This window comes from Diabrotica virgifera, chromosome 5 (genome assembly GCF_917563875.1).
Source record: "Diabrotica virgifera virgifera chromosome 5, PGI_DIABVI_V3a".
Lineage (NCBI taxonomy): Eukaryota > Metazoa > Arthropoda > Insecta > Coleoptera > Chrysomelidae > Diabrotica > Diabrotica virgifera.
The window spans coordinates 113029817-113052496 of NC_065447.1; the positions used below are offsets into that span (position 1 = coordinate 113029817).

At 32.9% G+C, this 22680-nt stretch overlaps 1 protein-coding gene across 1 annotated transcript in view; it reads right to left on the bottom strand.

The window, feature by feature from the left end:
• LOC126884311 (glucose dehydrogenase [FAD, quinone]-like) overlaps nt 1-21511 on the bottom strand; it is a 71078-nt gene extending 49567 nt beyond the window's left edge. Inside the window, exon 1 of the mRNA XM_050650249.1 lies at nt 21287-21511. Within this exon, the coding sequence (XP_050506206.1) occupies nt 21287-21467 (181 nt within the window). The 5' untranslated portion in view covers nt 21468-21511. The remainder of the gene's footprint in view (nt 1-21286) is intronic.
• Between the last annotated feature and the right edge of the window lie 1169 nt (nt 21512-22680).

Genomic DNA, 22680 nt, shown 5'->3' on the forward strand with positions numbered 1-22680 from the left:
TCAATATTTTTATTTTATCATCTATTGTTTAAAAACAATACAGTTGATAAGATACCCTCAGTTGCGGAGAAAGGATTAATAATAAAGATTTTTCTATGGATGCTATACAATGTGCAACTTCTCTCACTACTAACATACATTCAAAACGAACAATTTCTCAGGCTGTGAGAAAAGTCGGCCATTGCAGTGAGAAATATTTTTTCTCACGGGTTCAATACGTAGAATCGCGGTTTCCTTGGTGACATGCACAATACAATCACAAATATTCTTGTCAAATAAAATGTATCAATTCGAAACTTACCAAAAATTACCTTTCAAAACTGTTCAAATATAACTAACTGGTAACTACAAATTTAAATAAATAAAAGTATATAAATATTAAGAATATTAAATACCTACATATGTTTATAATATGTATTTTATTTCCATTTTGGCATATAATCTACATAAAAGCACCTAAATTATTTAATTTTGAAGTTTGAACTCTTGACAAAAACGCATCCATAGAAAAAGTACAGTGTACAACACGTGAGAAAACGACATATTTCTCCCTCGCTTGATTTGCGGCACTCGCCTCGTACCTCGGCTCGTGCCAACAAACTTCTGCGCTCGTGAGGAATATGTCTTTTTTCTCTCTTGTTGTACAATATACTATTTTTATTCAGTCAATGGTGTGAGCACTGTCAGTTAAATAGTAACGTGTGGCCTTACTTTTACACGCATACCTATTGTGGCAAATGTATCATATTTTTAAAAATTTTGGAATGCATTTAAATCGTAGAACAATTTTAACTTTTGATTTTAATACAGATTTTAATTCTCTACAAGTATTCTCTCATGACTTTTGATGTAAAATAATTAGGGAAGCAGGAATTCAACAATTCAGAATTTTACATCGAGTTTCCTATGGCCCTTTTTACGATTCACCACCTGGTATAAGATAAAATGTGTACTATTTTTCTAATTATTTCATAATAACACAAATAATACACATATATACGCAATAACACACATTCAATGATCGAAAATCATTTAAAAATATGGGAATGTAAACTCTTGTGACGTAAAGTCAAAAATATAAGTCTCCCCACCACCGTCGGACAAGACAACCGTAATAAAGTCTAATAACCGTGGTTTGTTCTAGCAAACAGTCAAACTAGTCAGAAACCGTCAGCAAACAGTTGGTCAGTGACAGAACCACAGACCATATATACTTATAGACGTTTCACGACCATGTTAATCTTTCGGATCGAATTAACGCCATCTCTTGATTGGAATGGGAACTAAATTGACAAATTTTAGTTACGTGGGAATTTCAACTTATAAATTTTGCGTGATTTTTGATGAAATTTGGCAGGAAATTAAAACAACAGAAAGACAATTCAATGTTTTATTCAATATTTTACTGAAAACTTCAAATATTCCAATTTGTTTTCAAAATGCTAAACACTACTGCCATGTGTCACGTGAAAGCACTGATGTGTAATATTGAGTTGAATGAAAATTTTTGAAAAAATCTTGTAGGATGATTGTTTAGATAAATATTACCTTATAATCTTTTACAAACTTCCAAAAATATATAGGCCAGAAATGTTGATGACACACTTGTCTATTGGAATAATCTGTTTCAGGATCTATTATATTGTTTTTTTTTTAAATGTGGAGAAACACAACACGGGATGATCAATGTAAACTGAAAATTCTACTCATAAAAACGGATGGTTAATACAATTGATTAATATTGTGATTAATCTAATTAAAAACGTAACACCACTATAATAAAATAATTAAACCACAAACTGTAAAATAAAAAGTAAATAACAAATTAATTTAATTGTCAACTGTCAGTTGTTAAATATGACAAGAAAATTGACTGACAGCGACATCTCTGGATTGGAATGGTAACTAATTTGCTGTCTTGACCTTGACAATTTACGTGAAACGTCTATGAGTATGTATGGTTTGTGGACAGAACATAATAGAGTCACCAGTGCTATCCCCTCTACTCGCGCTGGTCCGCTAGTCGCTGATGGTTTCAAACTGTTTGAAACTGATGCTAGAACAAACCTATTAATATATCTACGTCATACGTTATTGGTATATATTCTCCTTTTCATGAGCATTTTTCAGTGCGTAACAAATGATAGGAAAAAGGGTAAGTCAGTGGTAATACACATTTATGACATTTATTCTAACATGACATTTTAGTTAAATCTGACAGTTGTCACATTATATTTTCAATTTGGAATAAAAACAAATCAAATGTGTTTCTTGCATTTATAAAATGGTATTTTCTTTGATTTGAATAGTCTTATAAATTATACAGATTATATTTGTAATATTATTATCTAATTAAAAAAATATTTTTTTTATTATGGCGCCATCTATCGACAACTAGAATAACTAGAATAATTGTTGTAAATATCTGTAATCGCGGACGTGCCTTTTTTCTGTCACATACAATTTAATGCGTTAGAAAGAAATCGAAAAACTATGACGCACTGACAGATGATCATGAGAAAAAGAATACCAATGGGTGCGTTCGGACGACCATAGCGGCTGGCTGTCAGCAGAAATCGGCTGAGTGGTTGTATCCAGCCGTGATAGGGAAAGCTTAGTAAATCTCTCAGCGGCTGGCTTCCAGCGGTGACGTCTGACAGCTACTGCTGGCTCAGCTGTCCAGCCGCTGTGGTCGTCCGAACGCACCCAATAATACAAACCAAAGACGTGTGACGTAGATATATTAATATTATGTGACACATGATAGAAGCTCGAAACAAATAACAATCGATGAAAAGCTATTCTCGCACGATCGTTTCTCGTATCGCCTCCAAGTACTTGCACACCGCGAATATGTGATAGGGCAGAAGGTATTAGGTTTTTTCTATGGTAGTGGCAAGGCTAATTTCAGGGCTTTCTTATGCAGTTTTTTGATTTAAACTTTTGTTAAATGTTTGTTCGTTGTACCCATTGTTTACTGCTTTTCGTTTAATGATGTTAAATTCTATCTTGAAGCACGGTTCTTAGACATTACTACGGTTGCCTAGATGGACTAACCAATGAACATTAAGGGTGCGATTACGTCACGAGAGTGTATTGTCATTTGAATCGTAATATGATTTTTTTCGAATCGTGAGAAAACCAAGTATTTTAGAAAAATTTAAACGCAGGATGAAAGATTACATTATTACCGAGGGCGGAAAGGCCCTTAAAATAAACAAGCAGTTTCTATTGAATGAAATATTTGAAATTAAATATCACACTTTTTTTATTTTCAGCCCTGTAACTTATTAAAATAAACATTATAGAAGTTTTCAGGGACTTTCGGCCCTCGGTAATAATGTAGTCTTTCATTCTGAGTTTAAATTTTTCAAAAATATTTATTAGTTTTCTCAGTATTCGAAAAAAATGAATACAATTAAAACACATTGAGAATTTTGACATGCGTCAAAATTTTGCATTAACTTAAAGTAAAATTCTAAACTGTTGAATTCCAGCTTCCCTAATTATTTTACATCAAAAGACATTAGAAACTATTTGTAGAGGACTGAAATCTGTATTGAAAACAACATATTCCAAAATTTTGTAAAAATGTAATACATTTTAGTTTTCAGCCCAAACTTAGGCCATACACAATGCAATAATGTTCACATTTTTGAACTGTCAATATTCTTATTTTATCATCTATTGTTTAAAAACAATACAGTTGATAAGATACCCTCAGTTGCGGAGAAAGTATTAATAATACAGATTTTTTATTCAGTCAATGGTGTGAGCACTCTCAGTTAAATAGTAACGTGTGGCCTAACTTTTACACGCATACCTATTGTGGCAAATGTATCATATTTTTAAAAATTTTGGAATGCATTTAAATCGTAGAACAATTTTAACTTTTGATTTTAATACAGATTTTAATTCTCTACAAGTATTCTCTCATGACTTTTGATGTAAGATAATTAGGGAAGCAGGAATTCAACAATTTAGAATTTTAAATTGAGTTTCCTATGGCCCTTTTTACGATTCACCACCCGGTATAAGATAAAATGTGTACTATTTGTCTTATTATTTCATAATAACACAAATAATACACATATACACAATAACACACATTCAATGATCGAAAATCATTTAAAAATATGGGAATGTGTACTCTTGTGACGTAAAGTTAAAAATATAAGTCTCCCCACCACCGTCACGTCGGTCAAGGCAACCGTAATAAAGTCTAATAACCGTGATCTTGAAGTTATTTTTTGACATAGGAATTTCTGTCAATTTATGTAATATGCTATGGTAGGCTGCTAATTTCTGTTGTGTGGGATGGGATGATGGATTGTGTATGGTTGTGTCAGTATGGGCACCTTGAAGTTATTGTTTGACAGGGAAATTTCTGTCAACATATGTAACATGCTATGGTAGACTGATAAGTTCTGTTGTGTAGGATGGGATGACGTGTATGGTTGTGTCAGTATGGGTAACTTTATGAAATACGGAGATCTCATGTTTGTTTTGCAGTCTGGTAATTTTCAATTCTAGAAAATTTATCTTAAAAACCATATGATGCAGGTAAGAAAACATACGAATTCCGATAAAAGTGCCGGCCTCTGTCAAAATAAAGCTAATTAGTTGTTCAGTGAAATTCGTAAGTACAGTTTGAGAGTTAAAAGAGGTTTGAGAGTTAAACTTACAGAAAAAGGTAAAAAATCCAGAAATATCATGAAATTTAAAAATAATCACTAAAGGGGGGGGGGTCGACTGTACATGATACTTTACGACAGAAAGGGGGGAGGGTATACAAAAGTCCAAAATATTTACGACGTAGTTTATGGATGTTCGCTAGTGTGTATCAAAGGCTAACAGATTTCAGCACACTGGTGCCGCGTTTAGGAGCATGCGTAAATATGCGGTTCGGTCTACTGTTGACCAACGAGTTTCATGATAGATGACGTAGACCCACAATTGCCAACGATCAGCTTCTATTTTAGTTAGTCTAGTGTTAGCAATATTTGCCGTTTTTTGGGTTTTACAATATATCGTTTTTTTATTTAACATGGTTAAAGGCTGGTAATGGGTTTTAATGCAGTGTAGGTTGTCGATGCTTACTATGCAATAAAACTCTGAGCAATGTTTATTAATTCTCTCGAACGAATCAGAGGTTCTAGAGGTAGAATCTAGCCCTGTCAAAATATTTTACTGAATAAATTGCGTGCAGTGAATGTACGTTACGCAACTGATAGAAAGGCAGTTAAGAATATAGGCAACTGAAACCTGTCGACAAACAAATTCCCACAATATGATTTAATATAGATGACTCAACCCCCTCTGTGGCTCAGTGGTAAGAGCGCCTACCTTTGGTATCTTTGATATCGGTATCTCTATAAATTAAAAAATCTGTGAGTTGGTGATTAAAAATTATTGCCTCAAGAATACAATATCTCGGGCATATTACACGTGGAGAGAGGTACAACTTGCTCCAACTCGTTATGCAGGGAAAGATTCAAGGAAAAAGAAGCATAGGGAGACGCAGAATATCGTGGCTGCGCAACCTGAGAGAATGGTATGGATGTACATCAAACGAACTTTTCAGAGCAGCCGTCTCCAAAGTCCTAATAGCTATGATGCTTGCCGACCTCCGTCGTGGAGATGGCACTTGAAGAAGAAGAATACAATGTGATAAGTGGCGGATAAATTTTCCTAATACTAGAGTGGAATTTAATTTTAAGCACCATGGAGAAACAGGAAGTATCTTAGGCTTAAACAATCTAACCTAACCGATTCATCCACAACTAGTTTCTGATAGGAATAGAAGAATATTAGTAAAAGTTTGCAAACAAGGTCGGAGAAATGCTCTAATCCAGTGGTCGGCAAAGTGTGGCTCCAGAGCTGTATTTGTGGCTCTTTGCAACAAGCGATCTAAACAGGAGACTAGTACCGGCGCTAGGGTATAAGGTGCCCGCCTGCAAAACTAAGCGCCCTTCTGTTTTTTAAATTAGTATTTTGTACCACACCAGCAGAAAAAGCTCATTTTGACGACCCCTAAACAGGGGCGCCCGCCTGCAGTGCATTTCTTGCAGGACCGTTATCGCCGGGTCTGCAGGACACCGTTGCAGGTGACCCAGACAGGCGACAATTAGGCGAGACCGATTGTTGTCTCTCCACGTCTGTTCTCAATGCAATTATATCAGGGTCGTTCTGTAGCCCGCGACCGAGATAAGCGAGAAACCGACAAACGACTGTTGATTGTCTGTCTCCTCGGTATCCTACAAGAGCAGTAGTGAAGAAGTCGGTCGATGCACGACACTTGCAGCACCAATTTGTACGTACTTTTTATTAATAACAATAACGTCCGAAATAAAATTTATTGGCGAGAAAGGCCAATTATGAAGTTAGTGGCAAGAGTCCAGCGCTATTTGATCCTCAAGTGGGATCATACGGGGATTTTGTCGGCCTGGAAAATGTAAAATTCTTCTTCGCCCCTCCTTTTAGATACCTATAGAATTTATACAGCTTCGTCTTTTCATTTGAAATATGTAATATATGATCTTCTTCTTCTGCTTCTAGTAAAATTTTAAAGAATGGTTTCGAAGCCAATATACATTCTTTTTTACATCTGATATACTGTGTATTGTTCTGAAGCTATTTCCGTGTGGCATCTTATGTAATTTACTATTTTATTTGTGAATAAACCCACAATTAATTTAAGTTTTAAATTAAATTTATTTGACGTTTTGACGTCCGCTTTGGAAATCGTTATCAAAATAGATATTCTTACACATTTTTAATACATTTAATTTCAAACTAAAGTTGTGGCTTTATTCCCAAATAAAATAGTAAATGATATACTCAAGTGTATACGCACATTTGGCCTATGTCGCTTGTCCCGGTCGCATATTTACAGATGCTTGCGTGTGTAGACACCAGGGTGTTGAAATCAGTTAGGGTTTGGAGAAACGGTACATTTACAGATGCTAGCGTGTGATGACACCACGGTGTTGAAACCAGTTAGGGTTTGGAAAAACAGTACGTTTACAGACGCTAGCGTGTGTTGACACTAGGGTGTTGAAATCAGTTAGGGTTTGTAAAAACAGTACATTTACAAATACTAACAGATTTGGACACCAGAGTGTTGAAACCAGCTAGCTTTTTTAGTGGTTATACATGCATAGATGCTAACGGCTATTGACTTTGATTTTATATACCTACTGTTGTGGAAAAATATTTAAGTGATTTAGGTATTAATAAATAATTAAACGTTGTTGGGATATAAACAATAATATATTAACACAAAAAACAACATAAAAAATAATGTTGTTCTGAAGCTATGTGCTTGTGGCATTTTTATAATTAACTATTTAGATGGGAAATAAGCCACAATTAAATTAAAAAAAAATGTATTAACGGTTCGACGCCCAAATCGGGTGTCGTTGTCAAAATACAAAATACGTACTACTAAATTAAACAAAAATGCTGTTGTTTAGTAAAAAATACTTTAAAATGTATAATATATGTATGAATTGCCAATATAAATGAGTCACATTAAAAAAATTATTAGTAGAATTTTTTACTAAGCAACAACGTTTTTGTTTAATATACAGGGTGTTTGGTAAAGAATGGGCCATAGCTTAACCTCAGGTTCCCGAGGTTAAAATAGGCCGATTTAAGCTAACTTACCTTAGTACAAAGTTTATAATAACCGAGATACAGGGTGTCAAAGTTAAACTTTTTTTTATTTATTATTGAATATTTCCTGACAGATATGAGATAACAACATGAAATTTGGTATGTGAGGTTTTTTTGGGTCAAGAAAACTAAATTCCCTACCAAAAATTATATATTGCCCAGAGGGCGCCACATACGCCTTTCAGAACTTATTTATTACGTTAAATTTTTTCTATCCCTCACTCTGTATAATTTTGACATTAAAATTTTTATTCTCCTATTAGTTTTACTTAAAAAGCTATACTTCTTTCATCTCTCTAAACTCAACGGTTTTCGAGATAAACGCATTTTAAATCTGCGATACACCATCATTTTTAGCATAATATCATTGTAGTTACACCCGAAAAATAACTTAAAACCATAATAATTGTGCCAGTTCTCAAATTTATGGCATTGCATCGTAAATTTCATTTGAAGAAATTTGCGATACATTTTTGGATAATTTTATGGTTTTAAGTTATTTTTCTGGTGTAACTACAATGATATTATGCTAAAAATTATGTTGCACTGTAGATTTAAAATGCGTTTATCTAGTAAACGGTTGAGTTTAGGGAGATGAAAGAGGTATACCTTTTTTAAGTAAAACTAATAGGGAAATACAAATTTTAATGTCAAAATTATGCGGAGTGACGGATAAAAAAAATTGAACGTATTAAATGAGTGCTTAAAGGAGTATGTGGCGCCCTCTGGGCAACACATAACTTTTGGTAGGGAATTTAGTTTTCTCGTCCCGAAAAACCCCCACATACCAAATTTCGTGTTGATGTCTCATGCCTGTCAGGAAATATTCAATAATAAATAAAAAAAGTTTAACTTTGACACCCTGTATCTCGGTTATTATAAACTTTGTACTAAGGTAAGTTAGCTTAAATCGGCCTATTTTAACCTCAGGAACCTGAGGTTAAGCTATGGCCCATTCTTTACCAAACACCCTGCAGTAGTATTTTTTATTTTGACAAAGACACCCGATTTGGGCATCGAAACGTTAATAAAATTATTTTTTTTTCAATTTAATTGTGGCTTATTTCCGATCTAAATAGTTAATTATAAAAATGCCACAAGCACATAGCTTCAGAGCAACATTATTTTTTATGTTGTTCTTTTGTGTTAATATATTATTGTTTATATCCCAACAACGTTTAATTATTTAGTAATACCTAAATCACTTAAATATTTTTCCACAGCAGTAGGTATATAAAATCAAAGTCAATAGCCGTTAGCATTTATGCATGTATATTAATTACTAAAAAAGCTAGCTGGATTCAACACTTTGGTGTCCAAATCTGCTAGTATTTGTAACTGTACTGTTTTTCCAAACCGTAACTGATTTCAACACCCTAGTGTCAACACACGCTAGCGTCTGTAAACGTACTGTTTTTCCAAACCCTAACTGATTTCAACACCGTGGTGTCAACACGCGCTAGCATGTGCAAATGTACTGTTTTTCCAAACCCTAACTGATTTCAACACCCTGGTGTCTACACACGCAAGCATCTGTAAATATGCGTCCCGGTCGCGTATTCATTTTAAGGAGCGACAGTTCATTTGGTGGCTCTGTCGCATCTATCTGTCGCCAGTCTCGGTCTCTTGTGTCTATCACCTGTTGCGGAATGGTATTCTAAGTGTGGCTCTGGCAAAAATCGTCCTATTAGAGGTAAAATTCATTCACTAACTACACTTTTCAGAAAGTGGAGTAAAATCGGTTTAACCCTACAAGAACCAAGAGTGGGTAAAAAGTATTCACACAATTGCCTTACGTCCGATTTTCTAAATAGGTACCTTTGTTCCTAAAAATCACAAATAATTAGTAGTTATCGGAGTACTACTGCCAGTGGCGGCTGGTGAGGTAAAATTTTGGGTAGGCCAAGTCAGCAAATTACATATAAGTATGTGTAATACATAATATGCTAATATTAATTTATTTTTATGTATAAAAATACTTAGAAGGTAACTTTAACAGATTTAGTAAAGCCTCAGAAAAACTCATTTTTATGTATCAATTATAAAACTATCGCACTATTCCAAGAAAAATTTTAAACAATCAACCTAGATCGGCCAAACCACTAGTAATAACAGTGAAAATCGAACAAATTTTTTTTTTCGAATTTTACGAATTTTTTTGAACTCATTTGCGCAAACGTGCACTTGTTTACAATTGTGTTGTTTGTCTAAAAATATGTTACAATTATAGAACATGTTACATATTTTTTTATCAAAATTTAAAAGAAAATTTATATTAGAATTCGATCATTATGCTTAAAGAGGCAACGAGGCTAGGCGAAGGCCAGTTCGATTCGGACCTATACACCAAGCATAATACGACAAATAAAATCATTGTCCGGCAAGCTGCTTAACTTCAAACGCTTTTTGTACGGAGATCTTATGTGAGCTAGGTCGGCCTGGTGCGAGCGGGCCTATTAATGATATTTAAAATGCCTGAATACGATTCGATGCTTTCTGTGATAATATAATAACAAAGTTGTCTTAACGGACACTGATGTATTGAGTGATTTAGTACATTTAAAAGTTATTTACATGCTTTAACATAATTTCTGAATATATCTTTTTCAATTTTAAAGCTCTTAAAATTATTGGGTAGGCCCGGCCCATCCTGCCTACCCCCAAAAGCCGCCACTGACTACTGCTCTATTAGATGCCGTAAATCAAATGTCAAATAAATTTAATTTTAAACTAAAATTGTGGCTTCGTTCCCAAATAAAATAGTAAATGATATACTGAAGTACAAACGCACATTTAGCCAAGTCGCTTGTCTTGGTCTCGTATTCATTTTAAGGAGCGACAGTTCATTTGGTGTCTCGGTCTCATCTATCTGTCGCCTGTCTCGGTCGCCTGTCTCTGTCGCCTGTTGTGGAATGCTATCCTAAGTTTGGCTCTGGCACAAATCGTCCTATTAGAGGTAAAATTCACTAACTACACTTTTCAGAAAGTGGAGTAAAATCGGCTTAAGCCTAGAAGGACCAAGCGTGGGTAAAAAGCATCCACAAAATTGTATTACGTCCGATATTCTAGATATACCTTTGTTCCTAAAAATCTCAAATAATTAGTAGTTATCGGCGTACTACTGCTCTATTAGATGCCGTAATTAGTATTTATATATTTTAATTAATTTTCTCTTACTTTTATAAAAATTTTACGGTGGACTATAAAAATAACCCCTTTGGTCCACTATGGAACTGACAGGTATCTAGACTGTTCGGTAGTTTACAGATCAAAACGTCGTAAATACGAGTAAACAGTTACGTTGAAATTATATGTCGTAGATTCTAGAAGATATATGAAGGAGCTATCGACGTGAAAATGGCCATTCTCAGTTTTTTCACTTTTTGGGATATTGCAGCCATCAATGCATAAGTACCCACTATTCCCAATTTTCCAAATTGAAATGAAAATAAGAGCAATGGTCGATATTTGTTTCTGTAAAAATTTTAACTTGCCTTATCGCTACCTCTTATTGATGGAAGAGATGCAAATTTAAATGGACTTAAGCATTTTGTGCTGCATGGCATGACAAATAAACTCCAACGCAAACTTTTCTTCAACACCATCTGTGATGGTACACGACAAACCTCACGGAATTTTCCTAATTCCTTTGTTATAAAAATAAGGTCATAATATAATAAATGCAATTTGTATAATTTATTACGACAGTAGCAAAGTTCAAAGTATTGAATCTATTGAAAGACTGCAAAGAAAGCAAACGTCATTCTCACTACACTTATTTGTAGTACCTTACCATATATGGTAATATATATTTGCACTGTTTTTTATTATAACATATATAAATAGGAAAGTCGTGTACCTGATATGTTGTTGTTGTTGTTACACTCTCACTCACGTAGTCAGGGGATCTAGTTACCTCTGGGTCAATGGGTTTTTCCTGACCTATCTCAAGTTGTACGTAATTAACTTGTACATTTAATTACTAAAATAAAGTTTATGGAAAAAGTTTAAGTTTGTTTGTTCGGGGTAGTGTCTTCGTTGCAACCCCCAACGTCACACATCCCAACATGGAAAGGAACAATGTCGTTCATGTTGCAAATTAGCAAAATCTAAAAGAGAAAAGACCAATAAGTTGGCAAAAACAAAGAGAGTTTGTTGAAAATTTCAGAATAATGGTTCTTCATTTTGTTCTTCAGATGTATGTATGCGATAAGTACAGCAAGAAGTTAAATATTTGTGTATCTTGCGATGATGCCAATTCCACTGAAGCCGAAGACTCCGGGTAAATTATAAATTTTTATTTTTTTAACTGTTTCATTAATGTCTAGGAATAATTTTTTTAATTGTAAAAGTGTTATTTTTAAATTAGTTTTAATAAAAAAGCATGTTTTTGAAATATACGAGTGGACATTTATTGACTTCCTTGGCCCTCGCAGTTTCTAATAAAAGGTTGGTCCTGTAAGCGTTAAAGGAGCAAATTGGTGTTTAAATTCACCTGCCTTGTATATTGAAATTTTTTAAATGCAACTTTAAAGAGTAAATTACAAGAGATATTTTATGCAATGTTTCGTCTAAGGAACTACGATTTATTTTAGATTAATTTTTGTCCTTAATAAATTTTTCCATGAACACAATACTTGGATAGAGTGTTGTTTTGAAGCTTTTCCTTTGCGGCATTTTTGAAATTAACTATTCTAAATGGGAAATAAGCAACAATTTAATTAAAAAAACGATTTTATTTACGTTTATATCTAAATTACGAATCAAATCACAACATTAACGTTAAAAAGGAAATCATTAAATCCTTATATGATACAGCCAAAATTATTTGTTCTAATAGTCCATTCTTTCAAGGTTTTTGCTCTAAATTTTAAAGAACCGCTTGGATTGACATGAAATTTGGCACACGTCTAGCTTACATGTCAAAGAAAAAAAGTGACATTGTGCCGATGTGTGCTTTTGCCCTGGGGGTGACTTTCACCCCCTCTTGTGGGTGAAAAAATATATGTCCAAAATAAGTCCGGAAATGGGTAAACTGACTAATTTTAAGTAACTTTTGTTCTATAGAGCTTTTTCGCCAAGTCAACACTTTTCGAGTTATTTGCGAGTGAATATGTTCATTTTTCAACAAAATAACCACATTTTTAGACGGTTTTTCGCAAATAACTCAACAAGTAAGTATTTTGTCGAAAAAAACATTCTTAGCAAAAATATAGCCTATAAAATTTTTAAAAAAATGGTATACGCGTTAGGTCTCTGGATCTCGTAGAACCAGAGTTAGAGCCAATGAAAAATAGATTCATATTCACCAAATTTCAAATAGAATATTTCGACGTGAAATATCCAAAAAATTAAGCACTTTTTGGGGAAAATCCATTATAACTTTTTTAAAGCGTTTAAAAAAGATTTATTTTTCTTATTACAAAAAGTTTTTAGCATTAAAGTTAAGCAAGTTACGCTCAAAATAAAGTTGGTACCTTTTGTTTTTGCAAAAAAGAAGTCGGGAAGACCACCCCCTAATTAGCAACTTAAATGAAATTAATCGTTACCGCTCCACAAATTATTTTACTTATGTTGTGTTTATATGATCTGTAAGTTTCATTGATTCAAAGTGCTTATTTTTGAAAAAATTTGGTTTCAAAATAAAATTTTTAAAAATTTAAATTTTGAAAAATATGATTTTTTTCAAAATAATATAAAAATTGTTAGATATACCAAAAATCTCGAAACACAAAAAAAGTCAGATTTGCTATTCTGAATATCATGTATTTTTTTGTTTTTCTCTTAGACAAAAATTGATTAAGATTTGGTGTTTCTAAATTTGCATACATTCGTGATTAGTGACTCGTTCAACCACTTTTAACTACAGCCCTCTCAAAAATAAGGACTTTGAACCGATGAAACTTACAGATCATATAAACAATATATACACGAGTCAAGAAACTTGTGAAGTCGTAACGATTAAGTTCATTTAAGATACTAATTAGGGGGTGAATTTCTCGATTTTTTTACCAAAACCAAAAGGGACTAACTTTATTTTGAGTGTAACTCGTTTAATTTTGATGCTAGAAATTTTTTTTATAAATCCAAAATGAAGCTTTTTTTAAACATTTTAAATAAGTTGAAATGAGTTTTCCCCGAAATGTGCTTCATTTTTGGTTATTTCACGTTAAAGTATTCCATTTGGAATTTGACGAATATGAACCTATTTTTCATTAGCTATAACGCTGCTTCGGCTAGGTGTAGAGACGTGATATATACACCATTTTTTTAAATTTTTTACAGGCTATATTTTTGATAAAAATGTTTTTTCAACAAAATACTTACTATTTGAATTATTTGCGAAAAACCGTCTAAAAGCGTGGTTATTTTGTTGAAAAAATGAACATATTCACTGCCAAATAACTCGAAAAGTATTGACTTTGTGAAAAAACTCTATAGAACCAAAGTTACTTAAAATTAGCCAGTTTATCCATTTCCTGACTTACTTTGGACGAATATTTTTTCACCCCCAAGAGGGGGTGAAAACCACCCCCAGGGAAAAAGCACATATCGGCACAATATCACTTTTGTTCTTTGACTTGTTAGCTATGTGTATGCCAAATTTCATGTCAATCCAAGCGGTTCTTTAAAATTTAGAGGTTTTGCAATATTTTACCGTTAAAGAACGGACTATAAAGAAAATTCATGTTTAGAAGAAAAACAATTGTTAACATCTGTTTTATTAGGAAATGATTATCCTTTATCGTTTATATAATTACACTTTTATAAAAAACAACTTTTTATAATAAAACGTTTTCATTATTTTTAAGACCCAATATAAAATTATAAACTATTTGGTTGTTTCAATTTCTATGTTATAAAACAATTTTTTTAATCGACTTTAAACTCATATAAATCAAAGACACTGTTTAATATACAACTTTAAGGGAAATATTGGAAATTGCCTACTTGGTTTTCTAACTTAATTTGAAATTCCAGATCCACTACGAGGTGATATATGGCATTTTGAGTAAGTAAACAAGCAATTTGATTCAACCCAGTCTGTGAGACTTGTTTACTCCTAAACATGACGTCCGGGTGCAAAAATTCATTGGATTAAAGTGTATTAATTCGTCTCATACAGGAATCACTCCACCACGCTCCATTGCTCCAGACCATCCCTTTCCCTCATATAGCCCCTCCAGGGGGATTACTAAAGGAGTTGGAGATATTCGTCGGAGCAAGAGTAATGGTACGAACTAACATTAATGTCGAAAAAGCACTAGTTAATGGGGATATGGGTAACATTGTTGAGATTGTGTGGCCTCTATATCGCCGTGATCAAGTGTATGCGATATACAGTCGAACCCGTTTATTGGAATAGCCTTCGTGCCAAGCAAAAATATTCCTATAACCGGGATATTCTAATACCCGATCATTGATGGCTGGTAGAAATAAGTGTACCTACTGAATAGACCTACATAATAATAGTACATACTATGTATGTACCTACATTTACATTATATTTATATGGTTTTAGGTCCTTTTATGTCAATGATACAGCAGTGTAACTTGTTTTATTAAGAAACCAAATTACATTTTCTGTGCCTAAATTCATTAATAAGCATGAAATGTGTGCAATATGTAAACATGTATATATTATATTATTTAAAATGCATACGCCAAATTACTTTTCATTTTTTTTTTTGAAAAATCTTTAAGTTGTACAAATTAGAAAAAATTACATTGAATTGGCCCTCCAGAAATATTCTTATAATATTACAAACGGTTAGAACTTACCAAATTGGATGAAATATCCACAAAATCGAAAAAATCTTCATCTTTTGCCTCATTTTTCGCTTTAATATTGAGTTGGGTGGTTTCATTGTTTTTTTCTAAATCTTCAGTATCTCCGAAAACCGATAAATTATCGTCAAAAGAAATAACTCTTAAAAATATTTGTCCTTTATTTTGTCCAATTCTGTATTTTGATGAATTGGCAGGCAAACACGGATTGTTAGAATATTCCAACTCATGTCGGGTTTATGGACAGGGCGGTTATCAATAAAAGAGAACATTTCTATTCTTGTCTGTTATTGTATTGTCGAAGTCAATGAACCATTAACCAATAAAATTTATAACTGCAACGAGGTAGGTCGCAATAGAAATTTCAAGTTTTGTGAGACAAGTAAAAGTAGGTATTTTATGGCCTGTTGTATTTCGTAAAAGGGTCAAACTGGTGCGTAATAAAGTATTTATTATGTGAAAAATATAATAAACCAGACATAATTTTAATTTTTTGGAAAATATGAATAAAAAGTTTTTCGTCTACTTGAATAATATTCGATTAAGTGATATTAATTCATTAAAACGTATTCCTATAAGCGGATAAATTTATTAAGGAGTAAATAGAAACGTTTCGGGGCCTCAAATTTCTATTCCTTAAACCGGGATATTCCTATAACCGGTACTCTAATAAGCGGGTTCGACTGTATTCACAAACAAAATATTGAATCATCAAATGTCAAAAATGCTTAAAAATTAAGACAAAAAATTTATGCAATAAAATAACCGTTGACCTACCCAAAACGGACGCATATGACTAGTACTAAAATGTCGCAATTGCGAAAATCGATTTATCTTTGGAAGATAAATAAACGTAGTAGTTTTCGTTTTTTTAAATAGAAGCGCTCTGGATATATTCAAGAAAAACTAATTCCAAGACGTCATCTTTAAAGCTCTCTAGCTCCCTTAAAACTCGATATATCCATATAATAGCAGTTAAGCATTGCATTGTTAACTAGTTCTGAGCTATTTCAAATATTTCAGGTGCCGAGGTAACCTAGAAGTATGTTTAAAATGGATTACAAAATTTGCCTGACATAGTGACAGAGTGACAAACACCAAGCCAAATATATAAAAATGTTTTAAAATAAGGAATGGTCAAGCTGAGATCGACTGGAACAGAACAACTTAGAATAGGATTCTATAACATTCATAAGAAATAATACGAGGAAAATATCAATATAATATATAAAATGACTATTCGAGGAACTTAAAACAATAGGAAATAAATTCAACATTTTAACAACATTTAAAACAACAAACACATTGAGATCTATTTTATCTAAAACTAAGCCTAACAATAAACAAGAAAGAATAAAGCATTGTATGTAGGTATTTATAAAATACCTTGTGAAGGCGAACAATTTTATTGATGTGAAACATCAAGACCATTAAACGTTAGAATAAGTGAACATCAGTCTAATATTAAAAATAGAGAATTTGGTAGATCTCAAATATGTCCACACTCATGGGATAATAGACATAGATTCAGTGGAGAAATTCAAGTAAAGTCCTGAAAGAAACAGATAGTAAAAAGCGAAAAATCAAAGAAGCGGCTTTAAATATGCTAAATGAAACCAACTGTGTCGCAAATTCCTCGGTAGAATGCAGTCGGATGTGGTTACCCATACTAAAAGAGGAAGGCTGTAGCTGTAGAAAGAAAATACCATGATGAGTAAGTCAATAATGTATCGAGGATAGTACATATTTTATATTTTAGTAGAGACATCAATATTAAATAGAACCATATTACACTGCACGTGAGAGAAAAGGGGCATCCCAAAAAATGGGTCATTTTTTATGTCTCATATCTCCTAAAACCTGTTTCCGATTTAAGTAATTTTTTATTATCTAACAATAAAACACTGAAAACGTTTGTTTTCTATACTTCCACAAAATTTATTACAACTATGTGACTACAGCTGTTTCGGCAGGGTGCCTTTCTCAAGTAATATAGTTTACAATGTGTTTGCCTTTTTAAGTCTTTAACTGAAGAGGTTGAGGAGTGGGCAGCTGTTTGTCTCAAGTTGGTCATTCAGAATTATATCTGTATTTTTCAGTTTATTAATTTCCATAGATTCTAAAAAAGATAGCTTAAGGCCTCTATTTTGGGTATGCAGAATTTGAAACTCTTCATTGAAAGAATGATTATGATCTAGAAGGTGAAGTTCGTATGTAGAAGTGTCTATTTTTCTATTGTTGAAAGCCCTTTTGTGTTCTGCTATCCGTTTATCAAAAGTTCTGCCAGTTTAACCGATGTACGTTTTTGGACAGCCACCACAAGTTAGTTTGTACACACCACTCTGTAGTTGCTTTCTCTTTCGGCTTTTATTGTTCTTAATATATTTGCTTAAGTTGTTGTTAGTTCTGAAAGTTGGTGTTATTCCTTTCTTTTTTATGTATCTGGCTATTTTTGTTGTTATCTTGCCAGTATATGTGAGAGAGCAGAAGGTACTGGGTTCTTTCTGTGGTGGTGGATACACTAATTTCAGGGCTTTCTTATGGAGTTTTTGGTTTAAAATTTTGTTAACTGTTTGTTCGTTATAGCCGTTGTTTACTGCTATTTGTTTAATGATGTTTAGTTCTGTCTCCACCTAATTAGTGTATCTAGTTCATCCACCACCACAGAAAGAACTCAGTACCTTCTGCTCTCTCACATATACTTGCAAGATAACAACAAAAATAGCCAGATACATAAAAAAGAAAGGAATAACACCAGCTTTCAGAACTAACAACAAATTAAGCAAATATGTTAAGAACAATAAAAGCCGAAAGAGCAAGCAACTGCAGAGTGGTGTGTACAAACTAACTTATGGTGACTGTCCGAAAACGTACATCGGTCAAACTGGCAGAAGTTTGACAAACGGATAGCAGAACACAAAAGGGCTTTCAACAATAGAAAAATAGACACTTCTACATACGCACTTCATCTTCTAGATCATAATCATTCTTTCAATGAAGAGTTTCAAATTCTGCATATCCAAAATAAAGGCCTTAAGCTATCTTTTTTAGAATCCATGGAAACTAATAAACTGGAAAATACAGATATAATTCTGAATGACCAACTCGAGACAAACAGCTCCCCACTCCTCAACCTCTTCAGTTAAAGACTTAAAAAGGCAAACACATTGTAAGCTATATCACTTGAGAAAGGCACTCTGCCGAAACAGCTGTAGTCACATAGTTGCAATAAATTTTGTGGAAGTATAGAAAACAAACGTTTTCAGTGTTTTATTGTTAGATAAAATGAACTTCCATGAAGTAACGGTCGAATCCATCAATTTTTTAATATGTTATTGCCTTATTTTTTCAAAATATCGCTTTAATAATACTGTTGCTAAAAAGATTAATTTTCATTGTGTACCGGGTGTACGAATCAAACTGTGTTTTTTTTCTAAAAGTTCGCAACACCCTGTGGAATATTCTAGCATTTATAAAATACTGAAGTTAAAACCCAACTCTAGTCTCAGGCTTTTTAACATTCTGTTTTTTTGGTTCATTCGCTTATGTAGGATAATAGAAAAGTTAGGTACTTTAACAAGGGTGTTTTTAAATAAGTGCTACAAACTTTAAGGGGTAATTCTCCATGAAAAAATAATGACCGTTAGCTTTATAAACATATCTCTGCAAATACTTAGTTTGCTAGATACGGGATGTTGAATTTTTTCTTACAAACTGACGATTTATTTATTGCCCTAAAACCGTTTAAGATATGCAAATGAAATTTTGTAGGTGTTAAGAGATAGTTATTGCACATGTTTTGACATGCAATTAAGAATTTTATATTCACCATTGGTGTGCATACGGCTAATATGACCGATCATATTACCCGTATGCACGCCAATGGTAAATACAAAATTCTTAATTGTATGCCAAAAAATGTGTAATAACTACGTCTTAAAACCCATCAAATTTCATTTGCATATCTCAACTGATTTTAAAGCAATGAATAAATCGTCAGTTTGTAAGAAAAAATTCAACACGCCGTATCTCGGAAACGAAGCATTTGCGGACATTGGAAATGCAAACTGTCATTATTTTTAATGCAAAATTAAAAGCCTCTACCCATGAAGAACATGGCTAGTTGTTGAAGTAGCTAACTTTTGTGTTATCCAACATAAGCGAATGAGTCAAAAAAGAGAATGTTAAGAAAACCTGTGGCTATACGTGGGTTTTAATTTCAGTATTTTACAAATAATACAATATTCCACAGGGTGTTGCGAACTTTGAGAAAAATACCGTTTGATTCGTACACCCGATATTCAATGAAAATTTACCTGTTTAGCAACAGTGATATTACAGCGGTATTGCTAAAGAATAAGGCTATAACATATTAAAAAAAAATACTTAAATCGGACAACAGGTTTGGGAGATACGAGACATTAAAAATGACCCATTTTTGGGGCGCCCGTTTTCTCTGACGCGCAGTGTATTAGGATATTGATTATATCAATGTATATAAAAAAAACAGTAGCAGACAAAAATTAATTGACCGGTTTCATCAACGACGAATAGTAGTTGATGAACTTGACAATTCTGTTTCATCATTGTCAAATAAGACTTATAGTAGGGGATGAAAATACGCTAAATTTGCAGTTACTCGAACGTTATGGGGACCTATTGGATTGTAAAGAGTAGGTCCTAAAACCAAAAAAAATTAAGTTAAGTTTTCCATAAAGTGGGGGACTTTCCATTTTTTTATTTAATTTTCCATTTCCAACAATCGTTTTTTCCGATTATAGCGCCATCTATCCATAATTCGAAAAAATTTCTCGAATAAAAGTTCCTTTCTAATTTTTACGTAAAGAATCCAAATCTGCAATAAAAATTGGGGGCTCCTATTTAAGATTTTAAAGTAACCCCCCACCCTACCTCCGTAGGGGTCGTGTTTGGTGCCATTCGATAGATTTGTCAAAAATATTGAATTCGTGTATTTTGCAGTTTTCCGATCTGATGTTGATTTCGCGAAATATTGCGGGGTTCGTGTTTAAAATTTTCAATTTACCCCCGCCCCTCTCCCTGGGTGGTCGTGTTTGGTATCATTCGATATATTTTTGAAAAATATTGTACACATATTTTTTAGTTTTTCGATCTGACGTTCATTTCGCGAAATATTCGCTTTTTTGTGACATTTTGTAACTCACCAATTTCGTTACGCCCCTCAAATGGCCAGATGTTTGAAATATATATACTCTTTTGCATGTACTTACCTTACCTTATCTTAATCTGACGATTGTGACCTTTTCTGAGGATAGATTTTTTTTCGGACCCCCCTTAATCAGCTCTTCTCTATTAAGACCCAATATAAGGTATAGGTACATTTATAGGGTACAAGGTTTCTCCCCATTTGATAATCTGACGCGCTCGAGTAACTGCAAAATCCCCGCTTGGGCTCCCCTACCGTTATTTTATATATTTATTAACTAAATATTTACTCTTTGAATAAATTGACAACGTTAATAAAGTGACAAATTTGATAAAGTTAATCTCGCTTTAAATTTTTATAATAAAGAAAATTTGTCAGTTTAATTTAAATTATCAAAATTCCACTAATCCACTAATAAATTTTAGAGCAGCTTCAGAGCAGCGATAAATAGAGTAAAGATAATGATGATGATATTCAACCTCCAATAAAAAAAAAGAAGTCCTAAAAAATAATAAATGGAACAGCTTAAAAAATACTGATTAAAACTAATTAAAATTACTGAAATAAATATAATCATGAAAAATAAAACACTGTCAAAGGACTCATTTTTAAATAAATAAGATTACAAAGACGCACCTTCTGGAGGTCCAGATTTCAACGCTTTATATTTTAGAGAACTGGTTGCTGGTTCGTAAGTTTTGCTAGATTCAAATGCTTCGTTTAATAGTTTTTCATAAGCGTTAACATCACGCTCAGTGTAGTAATCCACTGAACACACTGAAATAACAAAACAGAGAAATGTGGCACTTTTTAACATATTTATCGTAAATGTTTCTGTGAGCGAAATTGACCAAGGTTTGTATAAATACGGAAAAAGTTTGTGTATATGTATGTTAGTAATTAGATAATTGGTTTACACTCATATACAGGGGCAATTAATTATACACATTGAAGCAGATAAGAACAAAATATTACCTTACCCTATCATTTAGAACCATTTAAGGATAATTATTAAAAGCATGTATTTAAACGGATAAATTTTTAATTTTTGAAGTGAAAACTTCTTTAGGGACGTTGTGCGATTTTTGGATAGGGGAAAAGGCTTTGAATTCGCGACCGTCATCGCTACCGTCATCGCGACCGTAATCGCTTATGCTACAGTCGGAAAAATGAAAGAATACCCATGAACGAACATATAAAACACGCTGTATTTTCCTGTCACCGTGTCACAAAGAAAATTGTCCAGTGCAAGTACATGTAACAATAATTATTACATGTACTTGCGCTGGCCAATTTTTTGTGTGACACGGTGACAGGAAAATTCAGCGTGTTTTATATGTTCGTTCATGGGTATTCTTTCATTTTTCCTACTGTATATATTATATGTATGTATATATAAATTCTGTAGAGGTATTTAAATTTAAAATAAATGTAAAACCTATTTTAGGATGGGGCAAAAGGATTGATTCCGCGACCATCATCGCGACCGTCATCGCTTCGGCCAAATAAATTTTGTACATATAGGTATAGGTATATTATGTGTATGTATATATAAATTGTATGGAAGTATTTAAATTTAAAATAAATGTAAAACTTATTTTAGGATGAGGAAAACGGATTTATTTCGCCACCGTCATCACTTCGACGAAATAAATTTTGTACGTATCTATATTATGTGTATGTATACATAAATTGTATATAAGTATTTAAATTTAAAATAAATGTAAAACCTATTTTTGGATGGGCAAAGGATTTATATCGCGACCGTCATTGCGACCTACATCTCTTCGGAGAAATAAATTTTGTACGTATATTTATTATGTGTAGAAGTATTTAAATTTAAAACAAATGTAAATTCTATTGTGGGATGGGGAAAAAGGATTGATTTCGCGACCGTCATCGCGACCGTCACCGCTTCGACGAAATAAATTTTGTACGTATATTATTATAATGCACGTATAATAATAGTAATTTATTAAAGTGGAAACTTCTTTAAGGACGTTGTGCCCTTTTTAGATGGGGAAAAAGTA